The sequence below is a fragment of the Zootoca vivipara genome, chromosome 7 (genome assembly GCF_963506605.1).
Source record: "Zootoca vivipara chromosome 7, rZooViv1.1, whole genome shotgun sequence".
NCBI classification, from domain to species: domain Eukaryota; kingdom Metazoa; phylum Chordata; class Lepidosauria; order Squamata; family Lacertidae; genus Zootoca; species Zootoca vivipara.
This window is the reverse complement of record NC_083282.1, coordinates 883,112-905,522: the sequence shown is the minus strand read 5'-3', so window position 1 is coordinate 905,522 and position 22,411 is coordinate 883,112. Positions and strand designations below refer to the sequence as shown.

General features: G+C 45.5%; 1 protein-coding gene across 1 annotated transcript; it reads left to right on the top strand.

Moving 5' to 3' along the window:
* Nucleotides 1–756: 756 nt before the first annotated feature.
* On the top strand, nucleotides 757–17,060 carry PDIA4 (protein disulfide isomerase family A member 4). Its single transcript, XM_035102417.2, has 10 exons — nucleotides 757–932; nucleotides 3,961–4,138; nucleotides 5,839–6,044; nucleotides 7,559–7,697; nucleotides 8,799–9,004; nucleotides 10,258–10,416; nucleotides 11,979–12,130; nucleotides 12,777–12,933; nucleotides 14,046–14,279; nucleotides 16,367–17,060. Exons 1-10 carry the CDS (start codon nucleotides 833–835, stop codon nucleotides 16,780–16,782), a joined length of 1,947 nt encoding a protein of 648 aa, XP_034958308.2. The 5' UTR covers nucleotides 757–832; the 3' UTR covers nucleotides 16,783–17,060.
* The last annotated feature ends 5,351 nt before the right edge of the window (nucleotides 17,061–22,411 follow it).

The window sequence follows — 22,411 nt, the reverse complement described above, 5'->3', positions numbered from 1 at the left end:
CCAGTTCCTCACACCCACCTGACTAATTGTCTTTATTGGAGATAAAGGGCTCCTAACTGTGCTCTGCTTCCTTTTTGCGAGGCAAGAGGCCCGCGGAGGGGATTCGCGAGCTGGGGGAGCGGCGGCTGCGCCAACGTCGTCGCGCTTGCGGTGTTTCCCTGGTGGGCCTCGAGGGAGCCTCTGTGGAGCCCCCGGGCCGGATCCAGGAGCCGCCGAGGGAGCCTCCCTCTCCAGCAGCAATCCTCCTTCCCGGGCGATGTGGGACCTTCGTCCCTGCGAGGCCGAGAGGGAGGCTGGCCTCGAGGGGGACCCTCCGTCGTTCACGCCCCTCGACGAAGCTCTCGCAGCGGCCCAGCCGCCCGCCGATCCCTGCCTGCCTGCCTGCCTGCCTGCCTGCCTGCCTGGCTGACGTGGAGGCGCCCCAGCGGCTCCCGCCTTCCTCGCGACCCGTCCCAGCTCGAGAGCCTCCCTCGTGACGTCGCCACCCTCGAGCCAATCCCGACGCGAGAAGTGGCTCCTCGTTTCCACGCCCCGCCCTTCAGGATTTGCCGCCGCTTCCACACGAGTGGCAGGCCGCGATTGGTGGTCTTCCAGGCTTGTCCAATCCGAGAGAGGCACCTCAGGGCATGCTCGCAGGGCTTGTGCGTGTGGGCGCGTCTCTCCAAGGGGAAGGCCTCGTCCGCTGCGCGCGCACCTGCCCCGCCCCCTCTCGGCGGAGCGGCGGCTGCGCGTGAGGGCGAGCGCGCCTCGCGGCTATAAGGGAGGCGGGAGGGGGCGCTGCTGCTGCTGCCGCTGCCGCTGCTGCTGCTGCCGAGTCCGGGAAGAGAGGGAGATGAGCGCGGCGAAGCTGCTCGTGCTGGCTCTGCTGCTGGCCGTGGCCCGCCTCGCCCCGCCCGCCAGCGCCCAGGCGGAGCACGGGGGCCCAGCAGACGGTGAGCGCGGGGAAGGAAGGGAAGGGCGGGCTGAACCGGAGCTAGCGAGCGAGCGAGCGAGGAAGGAAGGAAGGAAGGGCTTCTGGGCCCCGCGGCGCCTTCAGAGCCCTCTCCCGGGCGCCTCGGGCCTCCTTCCCGCCAGGTCCCCTCTCGCCCGACGGGAGCCGGGACTAGCGGAAACAAGCAGCGACTTTCAGAATGCGAGTTCCCGGGGCTGACATTGGCTTCGAGGCTGGACGCCTTCCGTTCCTTCCAAAATGAAGAACGGCCCAAATGTCTATTTACTGGTTTGTTCCGTTCAGTGGTTGCCTCTTTCTCTGCCTTGGGCCAGAGCTGCAGCTTCCACTGCTGGGAATATCTGGGGTCTGCCGTCTAGGGAAGCTCATGCCGTGGTAAACTGGTTAGTCTTTTAAGGTGCCACAAATACTTGTCTGGGATGGTGGTTCTTCCTGCAGCAACTAATCTGGATGCTCCTCAGAAAGATACAGAAAAGAGTGCTGAACCCCTTTGTCTGATCTGGAAAGATGATTCTGGCCTCCTTATGAACGTAAATCTAGGCTTAAGGAGCACTAAAAGGCAGTAAATGCCAGATCTGTTTCTGACTTGAGTGACCTTCAGGGAGGGAGGTCTGTAACACAGTTGCAAATGGTCCCAGGTTCACTCCATGGCATCTCCTGGTAGGACTGGGAAGACGCCTTCCAGAAACCCTGAAAAGCTGCAGCTGCTATTCAGTACTGAAGACAAAGCAAAAACTATGGTCTGACATTGTGAGGCAGCTTCCTGTGTGCACAACTTTGTCTGTTTTTTTTACTTGCGTCCTCTTCCGCAGAAAATGGAATCAGGGTTGTGTTGTGTCCTGCTCCAAGGCACTGTGTTTTCACAGGAGATGTTCATACTGGATTGTGTCACAGTTGTTTGCATTGTTATACAAATGAGTTCTCTGGAGACACTATGTTTGCAATTTTAACCATACTGATTTAAACACATGTAATTAAATCTGCCTAAACCCTATTATCAGTTCAGCTTGCATGTGTATATTGGGATAAAAACTCTTCATTTATATACTGGGCATGAAACAATCATTTCTCCCTCACACAATTTGCTGTTATCCCAGCATTCTTTTTCATTTCATCTTGTTGGAAGAAACTTATGAGTTATTCCAAGGTCAGTGTTTTAGGGACCTTTAGAATTAAGTATTCTAATTTTGGAAAAGGTACTTAACAGTTTTTAATGACTGATGTTTTAATGTAGTTTTAATCTTTTGTGGAAAGCCGCCCAGAGTGGCTGGGGAAACCCAGCTAGATGGGCGGGGTATAAATAATAAATTATTATTATTATCCAAGTACCTTTCAACATGGGTCGTGTTTTAAGAATCTTCTATAAATGATTGTAGGTCAGGGCTGTGAAAGCTAGAAAATAAATGTCCTTCATAGCTTATCTGCTTCTTTTCTCTCAGTTTATTAGTCACTGAAACCTTTCCATTCTAACACAAGCTGGATAGCAAGCTTGAATTTAGGTATGTTGATGTTGGAGAAGCTGTACAGGTGGCAAGATAATAGTAGTGAATCTTATGCCTATTTTTCTGTGACCAAATATTATAGCAGCATGTTTCTTGTTCAGAGAATGACTTATCTTTTCCACATTGATGTTTGTTGTTTGGTTCCCAACACACCACACTAACAGCATACTGTACTCCACAGTAAGGCCTGTTCATTAACAATTGTTACTTTTGTTTTTTTCTAAAGCTAGCCTGCCAAGCCAAATGAAACCCACTATTCTTTGGGAGGTTGGTGGGATTAGGGAGGGCCTGTAATAGAAGCACAATAAATGGAAGAGAGAGGGGACTCTCCTGATTCTGGGTAAAAGACACTGGGTCACGAAGGCCCAAGAACCAATAGGCAGGGCAGCTGAATTGTCTATTCTGGTTGGTTTATTTATTTTGCTCCCGCTCTACCCCACCAAACACCTAATTCGTGTGGCAGCAAAAAAGGTGCATCATTTGCTGCCATGCTGCTGGGGGTAGTGCTTCAAAAAAAGGACATGCATTGATAGAATTAATGTGACAAACCAAGTGCAATGTGCTATGCATCAGGCTGCCTTTTGAACAGCTTGGAACTGTGACTGATGCAGAATTCAGTGGCCAGGATTGCTTAATTGATTGCTGGCTGGAGCAAGATGGTCGGAGTATAAATCTTGGCATGACTGCATTGGCTACAAACTAGGTTTGGGGCTCAGTTCAAGGTGGTGCTTTGGACTTATAAAGCCTTACGCAGCTCAAGGATGCAGGTGGTGCTGTGGTATAAACCACTAAGCCTCTTGGGCTTGCAAATCAGAAGGTTGGTGGTTCAAATCTGCACAATGGAGTGAGCTCCTGTTGCTCTGTCCCAGCTCCTGCCTACCTAACAGTTCAGAAGCATGCCAGTGCAAGTACTGTAGATAAATAGGTACCGCTGTGGCAGGAAGGTAAACGGCATTTGTGTGCGGTCTGGTTTCCGTCACGGTGTTCCATTGCACCAGAAGCGGTTTAGTCCTACTGACCCAGAAAGTTGTCTGTGGACAATCGCCAGCTCCCTCGGCCTGAAAGCAGATGAGTGCCGCACCCCATAGTCGCCTTTGACTGGGCTTGGCCATCCAGGGGTCCTTTAGCTTTTTTACCTACACAGCTCAGCACCCCAATATCTCGAGGGCTGCCTCTTCCCATGTGAACCAACCCAAACCCTGTTTATATATATATTTGAAGGCCTTCTCAGTGGTGGCTCCCCATTTGCCCAGGGAGGGGCAACTGACACCACCTCTGTTTTTAGACACCAGATTCTGGGTCATGAATTTAGAGGGTACTTGGGTACGTTTGTGGCCTCTTGCTGTACTCGTCTTTTTGGGGGTGGTTTAGATCTGTCATTTAATATATTTTTATGTATGAGCATTTTAGGTTCTTGCTTTATTATTGTTCTTATAGCTGATTTTAATGTTACGGGGTTTTTTACATTATGAAAAATGACAACAATATATTTTCCCTCCCCTTAATTAGACTTTATTGCCCCAGGGGAAACCAGTGTTGATGATGATGACGAGGACATTGATGATTATGATGAAGATGATAGTTCAGAAATAAAAGAGGAAAATGGTGTTGTCGTATTGAATGATGCAAACTTTGATACTTTTGTTGAAGGCAAGGACACTGTGCTTTTGGAGTTCTATGCCCCATGGTAAGTCTGATTGTCCCAGTGTTTCCATCCTCCTCCTTGAAGTTAATTTATATTTCATGTCTGCTATGCTGCACTTGCAGTAGGATGTTTCTTCTTCCCGCTGTGAGTTCCCATAAAACAAGACAAAAGCTACTTGGTGCTCTTTGTGTTTATTTTAAATCGGTGCGCTATATATTAAATGCCCTTTTCTGTACTTAACCACAATTGTTGATGGGAGATGGGAAGGAATTAAAATGTTCAGAAGAAAAAAACATGGTTGGTGCTGTTGAAATGTGCATGCTGGAGTGGGAGTGCATAATCTCATGGTGCACTTACATCCAATTGCAAAAAGTGTCTGTGTGATGTTTGCGATGATAATGATAATGAGAACAATAATAATTTATATGCCGCCCATCTGACTGGGTTCCGCCAGCCACTCTGGGCAGCTCCCAACAAATTAAAACAATAACACATCAAGCATTAAAAACTTCATTGAACATGGCTGCCCTCAGATGTCTTCCAAAAGTCATATGATTGTTTATTTCCTTGACATCTGATGGGAGGGTGTTCCACAGTGGAGTCTCAACTACCGAGAATGCCCTCTGCCTGGTTTCCTGTAACCTCACTTCTTCCAGTGAGGGAACCAGCAGAAGACCCTTGGAGGAGGACCTCACTGTCTGGGCTGGATGATGGGGGTGGAGACACTCCTTCAGGTATATTGAGCCGAGGCCATTTGGGGCTTTAAAGGACAGCACCAGCAGTGAATTGTACGCGGAAACATCCTGGGAGCCAATGTAGATCCTTTAAGACCACTGTGCTATCATCCTGGCAGCTGCTCCCTTCCACTGAGCCCTCACATGAGCATCTCACAAGCAAGGAGCTTTCACATCTGTTGCCGGAAGTGGCACAGTCTTGGGAATTCTGCACCCAATTCTGACTTTTCTGAATGTGTGGGTCAATTCTAAATCTTCTGTGCTCAGGCTTGACTTACCCTGTTTCTCATATTTTAAGACATACCCATAAAATAAGCCATAGCAGGATTTTTAAGCATTCAGGGAATATAAGCCATACCCCGAAAATAAGACATAGTGATAGGCGCAGCAGCAATGCCGGCCGTGGCAGGAGGAGGAGGAAAAAAATAAGACATCCCTTGAAAATAAGCCATAGTGTGTTTTTTTGAGGAAAAAATAAATATAAGACATGTCTTATAATATGAGAAACACGGTACTTGGTACTGCTTTTTAAAAAAGTACTGGAGAGTTCCCATGATTACGCTGTGCTGATTCCTGCAGCCCCACAGGAATGGCATACAGCTCTGCTCTTGCACAGTGTAGTTCATAGTCATTTTGAAGAACACCTAAAATCTGCTAGTCAAACTCCTTTCTTAACATGACTGTGCGGCTCCATACATGGCTGTAGAGAGGAATGGAGCAGTGTGAGCAGACCAGAAGCACTTGGGTGGACACTGCTTCAGTAATGCCTGCAGCCAGCAAAGCCCCAGTGTTTGAGTGACCCTGGGATTTATTTCCTGGTGGGCTTTGCCCTTCTGGGCAGTGACTTTGTTTCTTTCCAGAATATGACCCAACCTGTTCAAGCTATACAGACATGTGACGTACCCGACTGCTGTGTTGTAAAACCAGCCCTATAGTTTCTCAAAAGTTGTGCTGTAGAAATTGAGTGCGGAAGTTAAACTCTTGCAGAATTAATTCATTTTTCTTCAGGTGTGGGCATTGCAAGCAGTTTGCACCAGAATATGAAAAAATAGCCCAAGTATTGAAAGAAAATGACCCTCCCATCCCAGTTGCCAAAATAGATGCTACAGCAGCCTCCACGGTGTCCGGGCGTTTTGACGTCAGTGGCTACCCAACCATCAAAATTCTGAAGAAGGGGCAGCCTGTGGATTATGAGGGATCCAGAACAGAAGCAGGTGAGCAGCAGCACACTTCTGATCCTGCAGGCTTTTCTCAGGTTCTTCTGTTTAATACACCCTTTTGTTCACTCAAAATCTGAGTGGTGTCTTCTAAAATACAGGAAGGTGGGTGAGTATCCTTTTTTCCCCTGGGGGCCACATGGCCGTGGTAGCAGAAGGGCCGGGGCAAAAGAGCAGAACAGGGCCTGTATGTACCTTTTGCCTTTGTGCAGTAAATTGGCTTCTGGACCCACACCTGGACACCCCTCTGTCCTCCATCCAGGCAAGGCAGAGGCATTTTCAGAGGTCAGGGACACCGTCCAAGTTGTGAAGTAGAGCCAGGGAGGTCTGAGGGTCCTACCTGTGGTTCTAAGGGCATGTTGCAAGCTTGCATTGGTAGAGGATGTACAATTGACTTCCCATGATACTCGTGTACAATTGATATCCATGTTTCTGGATATCATGCAAAGAAATTGTGTCATTCCCTCCACAGGGAGTTGTGCTAGCTGTCCCCACACCAGGGGCCTCTTCATTTCCACTTGGGGCAGGAGCTCCGGGAAAGGGATACATAGGATGCTTATCACAGCACTGTAATATGAAAATAATCCTAATGCAGAGTATTTTGCATTAAAAGCTTTTAAAATGGCTTAAACACATTGCAGTATCACCAGAAAAATAAGCTGTGTTGACTGAAGGATTTTCTAGGAACCATGCCTCCTGCCCCCAGCTCCAAGCTAGGTGAGCTAGCAGCAAATCTGTAGGTGATTTTTGTAATCAGCAAAACTGTGGTAGCAATTTCCTTTTTCTGTGCAATTGTAGAACTGCAACATAGAATTTCAGAGCAAAGTCAGTTAAGAAGGGCTTGTTTTTGTGCATTTTAACTCCTGTGGGATGTGAAGTAGAAACATAGAGCTGGAAGGGACCACGGGGGTAATCTAATCCAACCCCCTGCAATGCAGGAATCTTTTGCCAAATGTGGGGCTCAAAGCCACAACCCTGAGATTAAGGGTCTTGAGCTTTTTGGATAGCTCAGCCAGAAAAGCCTAAGACCCAACCTGCCAGTTCTCCATCATTCCAAATGGGTGCCTGGAAGACTGATAGTGCTGCGTACAAACAGATAAGGTTTCTGTGTGATTAACATTTAGTATATTGGATTTTTTTTAAAAAAAATTCTGTGTGCTGACATGCTGTAATATGACATAGAATTCAAGTTGAGCATATGTAAGAGGAATAGGCAGGGAATAGAATTAGTTGGCAGGCAGTATTCTGCCAAGGTTCTTTCCGCATAAAGGGATAGTTGTCGTTCGAGAACATTATAAAAAAATTCCTTCCAGTAGCACCTTGGAGACCAACTAAGTTTGTCATTGGAATGAGCTTTTGTGTGCATGCACACTTCTTCAGATACACTTCTTCGAGAACATTGTCAAGGCAAAGGTGACCTGGTTCCTTCTGCACATGCAAGGCCTTTGCAGTAGACAAGCTGCCCCTTCCACCTGTCATTGCTCATTTTTCTCTTCATATTCTTTTTGTAGAAATTGTGGCTAAAGTGAAAGAAGTTTCGCAGCCTGATTGGGTCCCACCACCTGAAGTCACATTAGTGTTGACCAGCGAAAACTTTGATTTAGTCGTGAACGAGGCTGACATAATCCTGGTTGAATTCTATGCTCCATGGTAAAGGAAAAGAGAGATTTTTGCCTTTTATCTTTCATAGTGTTTATCTCTTCCTTCATTTGATATAGGAACCGCAAGCAGAGTTCGTATGCCCTGCCCCAGGTACAAAAGTATAGGGCATGTTCAGTTTGGCTTTATGGAGTCAATATTCCTGCTGCATTTAGAGCTTTGGAAAAATTTGGAGCTAGTGGGAGGGGACTGGCTGTATCTCTGTAATCTCCAGTGCACATTTTTATCTGGTATGTGCAAAAACATTACATCATGGTTTATCTTTTCAAGCGTTTGAATTGTTTAAAAATCTGGGTAACAGAAATGATAGCTATATAGTGTATTCAGTTTTTGATGTAGGTTGCTTCTAGGCAATACTTGGAGTAGACCTGGAGTCTTATTAGTTTTGCGGCACGCATTCAAATGAAATGAAAACTTGTAATGTCTTGAGATGAGGATTGGCAAATATCATTTTCTATTTCTGCCTTCCTGTTTGCTGCATTTGAATACAGTGGTACCTCGGTTTACAACCTTAACCCATTCCAGAAGTCTGTTCTTAAAACGAATTCGTTCTTAAACTGAGGCGCGTTTTCCCTAATGAGGCCTCCCGCCACTGGGGCCCTTGCACCGTTTGGATTCTGTTCTTAGACCAAGGTAAAGTTTACAAACCGGGACACTGTTTCTAGTTTTGCGGAGTTCATAAACCGAATCGTTCTTAAACAGGACCGTTCTTAAACCAAGGTACCACTGTATTGACCAAGTATTCAGTCTGTTGAACCTCTATGCAAATGTGTAATTTTCATTGCATATGTAAGTTATTAAGCAGCCACTGGATAACCAAGGTCCTTTGTGTGTATGCCTGTTATCTGCAATTTGCATAGGAGCTTGGGGATCCAGCTCAAAACATTGACAATATTTTCAAGCCAGCTGCATCTCTGGGGCACTTGCCTACAAAATGGATACAGATGTAAGAATTGGCACTTCAGAAAAGACAGGAATTTTAAGCACTATGGGGAGTTGAACAGGACTATCTATTCAAGCAGTGAAAATAGATTTCTCTCCATCTTTGAGAGCTTTTGGCTACCAAGTTACCCATTCTTGTTCCCTATTGAGGTGTGGACACTGCAAGCGGCTGGCTCCAGAGTATGAGAAAGCAGCTAAGGAGTTGAGCAAGCGAACACCTCCAATTCCCCTTGCTAAAGTTGATGCTACTGCTGAAACCAATCTTGCTAAGAGATTTGACATTTCTGGATATCCATTACTCAAGATCTTCCGCAAAGGCAAACCTTTTGACTACAATGGTCCAAGAGAAAAATATGGTATGGGTAAAGCACCTTCTTTTTCTTCACAGTAAATATGTGAGTTTGGTCCTGTTTGTTTCATAGACACTGAGCTAAGAATTACATTCTATATGTATGTAAGATGATGTTGAAACTGCCCTGGACTTCGGCATTGGAGCTGCATTTATTGTGGTGCAGCATTACTTGTTTCTGTTAATGCTGTTTGTACAATTGGTCTGTGATTGGTATTTGCCTGCACCTTATTTTGAAATGTTATAGAAAGTTTTTGTTAATATAAGGGTTTATGCATGCAGAGAAAAAGGACAAAATGGTTAATTTCAGTGTTTTGTTTAATTTGGGTGTGTGTTGTCTTGCACCTGCAGCTAGTCAAGCAAGTGGGAATGACTCAGCACAACATATAGTATAAATACTGTTGTGTTTAAGGCAAGTTTGCTCTTGGCCCCTGCCCTTGGCTGGGTAATATGGATCTATAACTGTACAGTATGTAACTGAAAATGCATTATGCTGTCAGTAAAGCAACTGACTCTTCCTAGAACTTGGTGTTTCTCTGTTGCTTTGACACACTCCGTGGGACGTGCCCCAACACTTTTCATGGCTAAGGCATAAGCTTATCAATGGAGGGAGAAAGTGGAATCTTGTTTCTTCTGTGGGTTTAAGCTTCCAGCCTGAGAGCTCATTCCACACCAACTGAGGAGCTCTTGAAGATGTGACACAGAACCTCACTGTATTCTGAAGATTGCTAGGATTTTTGAGCGTCACTATTTTCTCACTGACATTAGCAAAGCACCAGGGAACCATAATCAGACAAGCAGTAACTGTAGCACAAGGCCTATCATTTTGAACCAGGATAAACTCCGTACTGCATGATGACAGCACTTTTAAAGTTGTTTTGAATCTTGGCACTGCTTGTGTTTGGTCATAAATAAACTTTATTTATTTTTAATATGTATTACTGCTTTCAGTTTGAAAACTTGCAACATGGTTCATCTGATTTATTTGCTACTGTACTTTAACACTAATAAGGCAATAGTTAGCAGCAACATAATAGAATAATAATAAAACTATCAACAGGTGGTTTTTTAATTTAAAAAAAAGCCCTGAGGAAAATAAGACTTTGGAACATGTTGTTAATTTGCAGTTTTGTGGCCACCTCCTAGTGCCTCTTTCAGAGAAGAGAGCACTTGCAAAACATAACCAGTTTTCACTTTAAGAAATAAAATGCTTTTTGTCAAGCAATAACACAAGTTTGTGTTTTTCTTTTTGTTCACCAGGCATTGTTGATTACATGATAGAACAGGCTGGCCCTCCATCCAAACAGATACAGGCTGTCAAACAGGTTCAAGAATTTGTGAAAGAGGGAGACGATGTCATTATTATTGGGGTTTTCAAAGGAGACCAGGACCCAGCCTACCAACTGTATCAAGATGCTGGTAAGCCCTTTATCTCTTGTCCATAGTATATCAACATTTGCTCAATTCCTACACTTGGAAAGTGCTTTGCAGACTAGGAGACAAACTTGCATCTTAGAAATATTAGTCTATTTTCTTGCAGCTTCAGTGGCTTGTCAGTTCTCAAAATGTTGCCCACATCCATTTTCTGGCTTTTCCCTTTTGATGTTTTCTGGGGTCACTGCCTCAAGAATGGAGGCAAAAACAATATATTGGAATTCATAGAGAACATGAAATATAGGTATAAAACACATGAGCCCATGAAAATGAAATTTAAGCAAGTGGAAGCAGCATCTGTGTCTCTTGATGTAATCAAGCATGTGCAGAGCGACAGAAAAGAGCTAAAGCAGGAAAGAATGGTTTTATTATCTGGGACTTGAACTTGAAGACTTCGGTCCTGTTCTAGTCATCCCAGCTCAGAAAGGGCATTCTCCAACAGAGTACTGGAGAGAACTACTAAATTGTTTAGGTGGTTAGCACTCTTTCCCTATGAAGAGAGACAAATGCTATTCAGACTCTTTGAGGGGGGGATGACTACGGGGAATACATGAAAGGTTCTTAAAATTATGAATAATATGGAGAAATTTGCAAGTGTAACTTTCTTGGTCATCCACTGAAATAGATTTGTAGTAGCTTCAGGACAGAAAATATTAGGTTCTACTCTACACATTGGTTTGGTTCAGATGTAATGTTACAAGAACAAACCTAGCAAGATTCCTTCCTTCATGCAAGACAGAAGGAGATTTGAAAACTCCCACATCCAGTTTTGAATTAGTTGCAGTTCACCTTCCCTTGGAAGAGCAAGGGAGCCCATGAGCCTCATATTTTCCCCAACTAGGTCTCATGATGGGAAATACTGTTGTCCAAACCATGCCAATGAGTAATTAATTTACAGAATGCAAAAGCACAAGAATGGGGGTGAGGCCACTAGCGAACAGGCCTTTTTTAAAAAAAGGATTAGACACGTTCATGGAAGAGGTCTGACAACAGTCTTCATAGCTACATGGAAGCACCTGATCAAGAGAGAGAGTGCCTCTTAATTCTCATTGCTGGGGACAAACTAGAGATGAGCATTGCCTTCGTGCCCTTTTGTGAGCTTCCAGATCCATGTGGAGGTTGGTAGTGGTTCATTATTGCATTTGTGTGTACTGTTTGAAGCTTTGTCACATAAATAGTTCCACAATTAAAGGAGAGTAATGCTATGCAAAATATTCAATCGTTCTGCATTCATTTGAGTTTTCAAGCTCAACATAAAATGCATAAAACAAATACAAAAGGGAAAAAACAACAGCAACCGGATGTGTATCCACTCAGTCTCTGTAAGAAACCATATCATTACATATATTAAGCAACAGAACTTAAGACCAGAGTTATCTGGGCAATAAATCCTTCCAAGAGGAGATCTGGGAACTCAGCAGTACCCTAGACCCAGCTGGTCTGTTTCAAACCCTCACTCCAGGTGTCAATACTTTTGTATTTCTGACCCAGCAATTTCCTTTCTTCTCTTTGGTATTCCTCCAAACCTTTTATGTATATTTTTTCAGCTAATAACCTAAGAGAAGAATTCAAGTTCCATCATACCTTCAGCAATGAAATTTCAAGCTTTTTGAAAGTGAACCCAGGAAAACTGGTAGTGATGCAACCTGAAAAATTTCACTCAAAATATGAGCCTAAAATGCATGTTTTAGACATTAAAGTGAGTACTTCTGTCAAGTACAAACAAGTTGGTTTTCTTTCATTTATTTGTCTCCTATTTCTTGGTGCTAGAGCTGTGACTACTGAAATGAGCATATGAGAATTCTGAGTGTGCCCAGTTGAAGCAAACCCTGGCAAGTTCCAAAGTGATAGATGTGCAAAATCTGAACAGTCACTTGCAGGAGAGACTAAGCTAAGAGAAAATGGTAACGGGTTCTTAGGGAGGCTTCAGAAATGAAAAATCTTGGTGGAGAGTAGAGCACAAAAATCTAGGCTTTTTTGGGGGGGTGTATTGTTGTGGCAGGGGTGGAGAGAAAGAAATCTAGCGAGCCAACATGTAATGGAATAAGCTGTTTCGCTTAGCAGACACTTGGAAGTAAGCTGCACATCGCCAGAGCCTGTCACCCAACCTGTCTTGTAATCATGGTAGCCAGGCTTTCTGTAAGATAGCAGGAAATCCTGAATTCTGTAGCTAATCCTATTTCCTGAGACTGAAAACTGAAATATTTTCATCAGACCTCCTAAACTGTTGTTTCTCCTGCGTGGTGGTGGTGGTTTTTTTTAAAGAAAAGGTTAGGGTCAGTGCCTTCTGTGATGGTAAACTCCTCCAACGGTCACATCCCACTGATTTTTGTTTCTGTAAACAGGATTCCACTGATGCCACTGAAATGAAAGACTATGTGGTGAAGCATGCCTTGCCTCTTGTGGGTCATCGCAAATCTGCCAATGATGCTAAGAGATACACCCAAAGGCCTCTGGTAGTTGTTTATTATACAGTGGACTTCAGCTTTGATTATCGTGTTGGTAAGTATTACTTTTAGTTAGTGTTGTACCCAATCTCATACTTGGAATGGCCCCAATGAAGTCATACAATCATAGAATTGTAGAGTTGGAAGGGACCCCAAGGGTCATCCAGTCCAACTGCCTGCAATGCAGGAATCTCGGCTAAAGCATCCATGCGAGAGAACCATCTAACGTCTGCTTAAAAGCCTCTAAGGAAGGAGAGTCCGCAGCCTCCCAAAGGAGACCATTCCACTGTAACAGCTCTTACTGTCAAAGTTAACTGGAAGAGAGCTCAGTCAGTAGAGCATAAGATTCTTAATTTTAGGGTTGTGGGTTTGAGCTCCATGTTGGGCAAAGGATCCCTGCATTGCAAGGGGGTTGGACTAGATGACCCTCGTGGTCCATTCCAATGCTACAATTCTGTTTGGTTTGAGTCCTACCCTCCAGAATAGGAGAAAACAAGCTTGCTCCATCTTCCATGTGACACCCCTTGAAATATTTAAAAATGGCTATCATATTTCCTCTCAGTCTCTTCTCCAGGCTAAACATACTCAACTCTCTTAACTGTTCCTCATATGGCTTCATTTCCAGACCCTGGATTATCTTGGTTGCCCTTCTCTGCACACCTTCCAGCTTGTCAATATCCTTCTTAAATTGTGGCATCCAAAATTGGACAGAGTATTCCAGTTGTGGTCTGACCATGGCAGAATAGAGTGGTAATATTACTTCCCTTAATCTGGACACTCGACTTCTGTGGATGCAGCCTAGAAGAGCATTAGCTTTTTTGCTGCTGCTGCATCACATGGTTGACTTATGTTGAGCTTGTAGACCACCAAGACCCCAAGGTCCTTTTCACATGTGCAACTGGCAAGCCAGGTATCCCCCAAGTGCAGTAGCTTACTTTTGTCCCTACTGAACTTCATTTTGTTAATTTGGGCCCAGTTTTCTGATCAAACAGTTCAGACAAGCAACCAGCCTTAATCCAAGAGACAAGCTCACCCTCTTTCAGTCTCCTTCACCAATCTCTCGCAAAGGCCCCTATTTCCAAGTCCTGGTCATGAGCTCCAAGAATCTGCAACCAGCTAAGAATAAACCAGATGTCTCTAACTTCATTGTGTGTTTGTTGTCTTCAGCTACTCAGTACTGGCGAAACAAAGTCTTGGAAGTGGCTAAGGACTTCCCAGAATATACTTTTGCAATTGCGGATGAAGAAGACTTTTCTTCTGAGATAAAGGACCTGGGACTTGTGGACAGTGGAGAGGATGTCAATGCTGCTATCTTTGATGAAGGTGGTAAAAAGTATGCCATGGAACCAGAAGAGTTTGATTCTGATGTGCTGAGGGAATTTGTTGTCTCCTTCAAAAAAGGTAAACTGTAGTTGGATTGTGGACAATCCATGCTTCCCTGTTTAGGGAAGTTTTTAAAGTTTTATTTTGTTTAATAGTCTGTTGGGAGCCACCCAGAGTGGCTGGGGAAACCCAGCCAGATGGGCAGGCTATTATTTATTTATTTATTTATTTATTTATTTATTTATTTATTTATTTATTTTGCTTCCTTAAATTTGCGTGTAGGTTTGCCAGCCCCCTGTGTAATTCATGAGCTTAGTTCTCTCTCACTCTTTCACAGAAGCTGGATAAACATGGATGTAGCACCATTTAAAGAGAATACTGAGCCTTTCCCCCTTCAAATGCCAGCAAAAATAGTTTGAAATATCTAGTCCTACCCTGTGCATACTTGATATTACTATTTTATCATAGGGAAATTGTCTTGAGATGAACCACCCAAAATGTCACAAATAGTGAGCCAGCTTTTCCGCTCTTCACCAGGTTATTAATATTATTTATTAAATTGGTTAGTGGCTTTAGCTTGCTCAGGGCAACACAAGGGAACTGACAAGGGAATAAAACCCTCACATAGATATAGTAAAACCAGGGGAAGACAGGCAGCAACAGCCCCGGAGCCTTGCTGGGCTGTTGCCGCCTGCCTGCCTGCCTTCCCTGAGCCAAGAGAGCAAGCGCCGCTGCCGACAGCAGTCCCCAAGCTGAAGCACAGCGGCCGCTTGGCTCGGGGAAGGGCGCTTCCTCGGGGAAGGCAGGCAGGCAAGCAGCAACATCCCCGGAGCTTCCCCGGGCTGTTGCCGCCTGCCTGCCTGCCTTCCCCAAGCAAGCGGCCGCTGCGCTTCAGCTCGGGGAAGGGCGCTTGCTTGGGGGAGGCAGGCAGGTAGGCGGCAACAGCCCCGGAGCTGTTGCCGCCTGCCTGCCTGCCTTCCCTGAGCCAGGCAGGTGGCGAAAAGCCCCTTCACTGCCGAAGCACGACGGTGCGAAAGCGAAAAGCTCCTTGCTGTCGGTGGAGAAAGCTGCCCTTTCTCTTCCTTCGTTCCTCTCCCCCTGCTGCTGAGCGTGCACAGATCCCGGGCAGCTTTCTCTCTGTTCGTCTGTCCCCCCCACCCCGCCCAACAGAGCTGGCATCTGATGGGGGTTCAGAAGCCCCGTCAAATGCCGGCTCTGTCGGGTGAGGCGGCGGGGGAGCGGAGGAACGGATCGTTCCTCCACTTCGGCCCCCCCCCCCGCCGTCTGGCTCACAGCTGGCATCGGACGGGGCCTCTCAGAATCCCCGTTGGATGCCAGCTCTGTGCGAGGCGGCGGGGGGGGGGGGAGAAGCGGAGGAACGGATCTGTTCCTCCGCTTCTTCCCGCGCTAGTTCCCCTTTGTGTTCCGCTGGTCTCTGCCGGTTGCCCCTCACTGCTCACGGCAGCCGGCAGAGACCAGCAGAACACAAAGGGGAACCAGCTGCAGCGCGGAAAGAAGGCAAAGGAAGATCAGCTGACAGGCGCTGACAGCTCATCTTCCTTTGCCTTCTTTCCACGCTACAGCTGGTTCCCCTTTCGCTAGAGGAATACCCTGTAGGTTTTGTGATCGGAGGTTTTTATGGCCACGCTTTGCGAGACGAAGCAGCAGCCATAGAAAACCTTGTCGTCTTGCGAGGCAACCTCCGATCGCAAAACACATTCATCTAGCGAAAAATTCGTCTAGCAGGGCATTCGTCTAGCGAGGTACCACTGTAGGTAAAAACCCATTACTTTAAATTGGGCCCTGAAACTGATTTGCAGTGAGGCCCATCTTGCCTCAGTGAGCAACCTGGCTGCTGAATTCTGTATCTTAAATAGCAAAATAGGAAATATTTTAGTTTTGTTCTTCCCTATGGATCAATATGCAACAAGTCCCACTATGGACCAAAATTGCTGTGAAAGGCAATTTTTGTCAAACTGTATTTTGTGATTAGACTTTTCACAAGTGATCATTCAAGGAGCTATTTACAGAAAAACTGGAGCTGTGGATCAGGGGGGTGGGGTTTGGCAGTAACTCATCTCTGTTAGTAGTGTTGTTGCCAACTTCTGTGAACTAACTGCAAGGGACATGGTCTTTTATGACAGTTTTCCTGTTTCCTTTCCTAGGTAAACTGAAACCCATTTTGAAGTCCCAACCAATACCAAAAAATAACAAGGGTCCTGTGAAGATTGTAGTTGGCAAAACGTTTGAATCTATAGTGATGGATCCAAAGACTGATGTTCTCATAGAGTTCTATGCTCCCTGGTGTGGACACTGCAAGAAGCTTGAGCCCATTTATACGGAGCTGGGTAAAAAATACAAAACTCAGAAAAACCTGGTCATTGCCAAAATGGATGCTACTGCCAATGATGTCACCAGTGAAAATTACAAAGTGGAAGGATTCCCTACCATCTATTTTGCTCCTAGCAATAAGAAAAAGGATCCTATTAAATTTGAAGGTGGAGAAAGAGATCTGGAAAGCTTGAGCAAATTTGTAGAAGAATATGCCACCAAACTAAGTAGGACAAAAGAAGAACTTTAGGCGGAACAACAATCATTGATGAACTTACTGAAATAGTGTTTGGGGGAAACAACACCTGGAGCAAAGAGGATTTGGAGGGATGGCAAAACAATGCTGTATGAGATTTTTGTATTACAAAAGAAATCTGAACACTGAACTTTTTGATGTAAATGGTTTTAAAATACATTATTTTTTGTCACTTATTTGAGCTTCCTCCCCCCCCCCCCACGAAAGCAAAGCTATAATACTTTTTCCAGATCCTTGTAATAAAATCACTTCTAGAGCTGTTGTCCCTTCAAGATTGCCTCTTTCTCCTTCCCCCTCAACAAGAGAAGCACACACACACACCAGCCCCGGGACTCAGTGCTGCTGCTCTGGCTGCCCCAGAGCACCAACTGGTGCTGAAGTTGGGAGCTTGAATCTCACCACCGGCTGCTGCGTAATCCTGGTCCTGTGGTTGCTCTTGCCTTTCCCCGCAAGACATCCTGCTTTTCCCGTGTGCTCAAATTATGCAATGCCCAAAATAATAAAAGGAAACCTCCAAAAGAACAAAACGTTCCAAAGCTTGGCAGAGCGAGTGCAAAGCAGGTGGGGAGGGAGGCTGCCCTGAGCATCACCAGGATTTATGTTGCGGGGACAGGATATCCACCTGTCGTCACCCTCTGTCTGACTCAGTCTAGCAGATTTGGAATGAAATGCCTCAACAGTTGTTTTAAATTGCTTTTGACCTCAGCGAGCATTTCAATTCCAAATATTCTGATTATTTCTACCTTTAAGTATTTTTATTTACAGTGGTACCTCTACTTACGAATTTAATGTGTTCCGAATGCACATTCGTAAGTCGAAAAAAATTGTAAGTCGAAGCAACCCTATCTAAACCGCATCCAAGATGGCGGACGGAGCTCCGTTCGTAAATAGAAACATTCGTAAGTAGAGTTATTCGTAAGTAGAGGTACCACTGTATTTGTTTTAGGGGATCAGCTGTCCCCTGCCTGTACCCATGGATGCTGCTGCAAGCCCCCCGGAATAGCATGCTGCAAGTTTGCTAGGGTGACTGCGAAAGGCAGCCCCATGGCTCACGGGTGAGGTTAGAGGCCACAAGCAGGAGGGAGGAGGGAGACCGAGCAAGTGCCTTCACTGTTGGTTTTCATGCATGCCCAAATGTTGCAGAGGGCCACAAAAAATGCCTCAAGGGCCGTGTGATGGCCCACCCTGACCTAAGGCCACAGGATGCCACTGCTGGTGAGTGTCAGGGAGGTGTTGTGCCCGGCAGTCCCGCACTTCCTAAGACAGGCCACTGCAGGCAAGATCAGGGCAGAATGCTTGTCCATCATCCTTGCTGGGAGTAAGATTCAGCTGCCCATCCAACCGGCTTTTTGTACTTTGAATGGTAATACAACTTAGGTACTGTACTCTGAACTGCACCATTATGCTGTATTGTAAACTGCCCCGTGGTCTTTGGATGAAGGGCAGTATATAAATTTAATAAATAAATAAAATCTTGTCCTTCGCCTTGGGAAGGAGGATGTTAGGCTGGGCCTTACTAAGAAGCTACTTAAATATTAGGGGAAAGCATGCTGAACCCCCCCCCCCTATTTCTCCCAACCGGCAGACAGGAGTGGGTGATGCTATTGACCTCCTCATTCAAACCATTTAGGCCAGGCCCAGGGGAACAATCGGCCAATGGTCAGGGGGGATGGAAGTTGTAGACTCACCACATCTGGAGGGCTACAGATTCCTACTGTTTAAACATGTTAAAATCACAATCGGCAGTTTTAAGTGGAATCCTTGTAGAGTCTCATGCCCAACCCCCATGTTTGTATTAATACAAAGGGAACAATGACTGTTTCCCTTGAAATGCAACGTTGAAGGGGGGGGGATCCAATAGACAACATCCGTATGCATCACAGTGAAAATAAGGCATTTGTATACTCTGGATGTGTTTTCAGTTAAGTTATTGGAGAATTGCATATTTTATATACAAGCCCTTGTGTTTTTGATGTGGCCAGAAGAGAAAAGTGTTAAAACAAAGACTAGTGAACGGCAGTCGTCGGGAGGGAGTAGAGAGTGAAAAAGGGAGATCTACTGACTGTGAACAATATTCCATTTTTTTTAAAAAAATAGTGTAAAGGTAAAGGACCCCTGACAGTTAAGTCCACTCGTGAACGACTCTCGGGTTGCGGCACTCATCTCTCTTTACTGGCTGAGGGAGCCCACGTGGCCAGCATGACTAAGCCGCTTCTGGCGAAACCAAAGCAGCGCACAGAAACACCGTTTGCCTTCCCGCCAGAGCGGGAATACTTTCTATTAAAAAAAATACACAAGGCAAACTTTAAAATAATAATTGTGGACTGGCACCCAAATAGTAAGGTTCAATGTTCTTCATGCCCAAAAAACAAGCTTGGGAAACTGAGTGTGTGTTGGTGCATGCCAGGAAGGCTTATGCAAAACCTAGAGCAGGCATCCCCAAACTTTGGCCCTCCAGATGTTTTGGCCTACAATTCCCATCATCCCTGACCACTGGTCCTGTTAGCTAGGGATCATGGGAGTTGTAGGCCAAAACATCTGGAGGGCCGCAGTTTGAGGATGCCTGACATGTGAGTGTGGAGGAAAGAACAGAATCTGGAAGGGAGAAAAGGAACATTGAGCAATTGCCTTTATAGCAGGCCTATAGATCTCTTTCACAAGGGAGGCAGTATTTATAAATATTTTTATAAAGGAAAAAACATTTGTAATTCTTTTGTTTTTAACTTTATTATTTGGTTTTACTGTATTGTTTTGTAAACAGCTGTGATGTGTTTTTATGATACACAGTGGCATATAAATAACCCAATAACACACCCCCCCCCAAGAAAACCCCACATCTTAAAAGGGCATGGGATGTCAATCAAATCAACCAAAGGTCTGGTTAAAAAGGAATGTTTTTGCCTGGTGCCTCAAGGTGTATAATGAAGATACCAGCTGAACCTCCCTGGGAAGAGCATTCCACAGATGCGGAACCACTGCGGAAGGCCCATTCTCATATTGCCACCCTTCGGACCTCTCAAGGAGGAGGTACACAAAGAAAGGCCTCAGAAGATCATCTCTGGGTACAGTTAGGTTCATATGGAAAGAGGTGGTCCTGAGCCATTTAAAGCTTTAGAGGTCAAAACCGGCACATTGAATTGGGGCTGAAAACTAATTGGGGGATAGGATTGATCCCTGCGGAACCCCACATTGAAGGTTCCAGGGGGCTGAAAAACATTCCCCAAGGAACACTGTCTGGGAACGACCATCCAAGTAGGACTGGAACCAATGCAAAGCGGTGCCACCCACTCCTAGTTTGGAGAGTCACTCCAGAAGGATAGCAGGGGTGGCCAACTCCCAAGAGACTGTGATCTACTCACAGAGTTAAAAAGAGGCAGTGATCTACCCCATTTTGGGGGGTTGAGGTTGTTGAGCTTTTTTTTAGGGAGGAAAGCTCGTTTTTTAGGGGTTCAGGTCAAAGTTGTTGAGCTTTTTTAGGGGAGTCAAAGTTGTTGAGCTTCTTTGAGGGGAGCCAGTGATCTACCAGTGATCTACCACAGACACCCAGTGATCTAACAGTAGATCACAATCTACCTGTTGGACGTGCCTGGTCTATGGTATCGAAAACCACTGAGAGGTTGAGAAGAATTAACAGGGACATGTTTCCCTTGTCTCTCTCTCAACAGAGGTCATCATACAGGGTGACCAAAGCAGTTTCTGTGCCAAAACCCCAATTGAAATGGTTCCAGAAAATCAGTTTCTTCCAAAAGCGCCTGGGTCTGGTCTATTTATTTTTTATAAATAGGATGAATAAATAAATAATATTACTAAAAGGCTCTCAGACATGTTGCCATTCCTTTGGACCATTTTTTCCAGGACTGCTGCATGCGGATGGAGGAGTGAGCAGGGAGCAAAAGCCTTTGCTGAGGCCTGTGTGTGCATGACCATGGAGCTGTTGGGTTCTGCCTTGCATTTGCCCAGTGGCAGACTTTGGGTTCTCAACTTTCAGTGGTGCCATGTGCAATGCTAAAATTCAGCACCGCTCACCTCTCATGCTCCATTCTGCAGCATTGTTTGGGCGCCCAAGAAGTGACCACCCATCCTATGCACTATATGTGGGAGATTTTGCAATCAATCTAACAATGCATATGTCAGGGTTGAGGAATTCATACCTGGAGAAGACTGGTGGTGGCTCTCCTCAGAAGAGGAAGAATCAGATAGGGAAGAGGGAAGACCAGAGCAGGAGGAGGAAGGAGTTGAGGCAGAAACAGGCCCTTGTGGGGAGACTAGTCGACGGGCCCCCTCCCCTCCTCCCTTCTCAGCTGTAGAGCAACATTTATTTGACCCAGTTTTGTATATTTTTGCCAATTTTACTGGTGTAATATACCATCTATACATCATTTTCATATAATTTTCCTGCAATAGAGAATAAGGAAGGAGGAAGAAATCATTGCGTTAGGGGAAAGGTTCTTTAAACTAAAAGCTTTTGCCAATGATTTAATATTAACAGTTGACGATACAAAAAAAGGTATTCCCTAAGCTTTAGAAAAAAAATAACAGAATTTGGTGAAGTGTCAGGATTCAGACTCAACAGAGCCAAAACAAAAGGGGTGCAGTTTAAGTGCAGCTCAAACTAGGCAAATAATAAGCAATTAAGCCTCTAGTAAAGGGGTTGGCAACCTAAGGCTTGTCTAACCGGCCCATAGCAACCCCTGCTACCCCCCCCCCCACTCTTACCGGTGCAGCGACTGACTTCCGGGTTGATGGCGCAAGCATGTGTGCAAGTGTGCGGGACAGAGAAGCGCCTGTGCACATGTGCACACACTATTTCTGGTGCACTTCTGGGTCGGAGGAGCACTGGAAATAGCGTGTGCGCACCTGCACGGGTGTTCTTCCCACCTGGAAGAGCGTGCGTACTGTTGAACAGTGGGTTGACATAGCAGAGGACACAGCTATTTCTCCAAATCAGCTCTTTACTGTATTTGGAAGCTGGAACAGAACTGGCAGAACAGCTCAGCCACCTCATTTGATAGGCAGCCAGCTGGCAATAATGCGACATTGTAACACAACAACAACTACTCAGGGTTTCCCGCCTGAACTAACCGACGAGGACCTGAGTGGAAATTATACTGTATACAGTACCTCCCTGCTGGCCCAGGGGGAGAACTTCAATGCATAACACCTCCGCTCCGGCCATCCTGGGATTAGGTTGCCAACCTCTGCTCTAGTAGCTCTAAAACCGTAAGTGAGCAGTGCTGGGGGGGGGGCAGATGGGTTCAGTGGGAAGATCCAACAGCAGGACGGGCTTCCAGTTCCTGCCACAACTTAATCCACACCATACCTCGGAATTTGAATCCTGCATTGCAGGGGGTTGGGCTAGATGACCCCTGGGGACAAGTTGATCCTGAACTGCTGATTTGGTCAGATTTTCTTGAGCACCACGTCCTTTGAAATCTCCCAAACCAGCCATTCAAAAGCTCTTGGGGAAGCGAACCTCTGTTTCCACACTTTCTCTCTGTAGGCAAAAGACTGGTCAAGTGAAGCAGTGGGAGTGGAGAAAGAACAAAGAAACCTGTAACTGACTGTGATCAATTAATTATATGTACCACTGCAATCGGACCAGCCAAAACTACCAAGTGCCTAC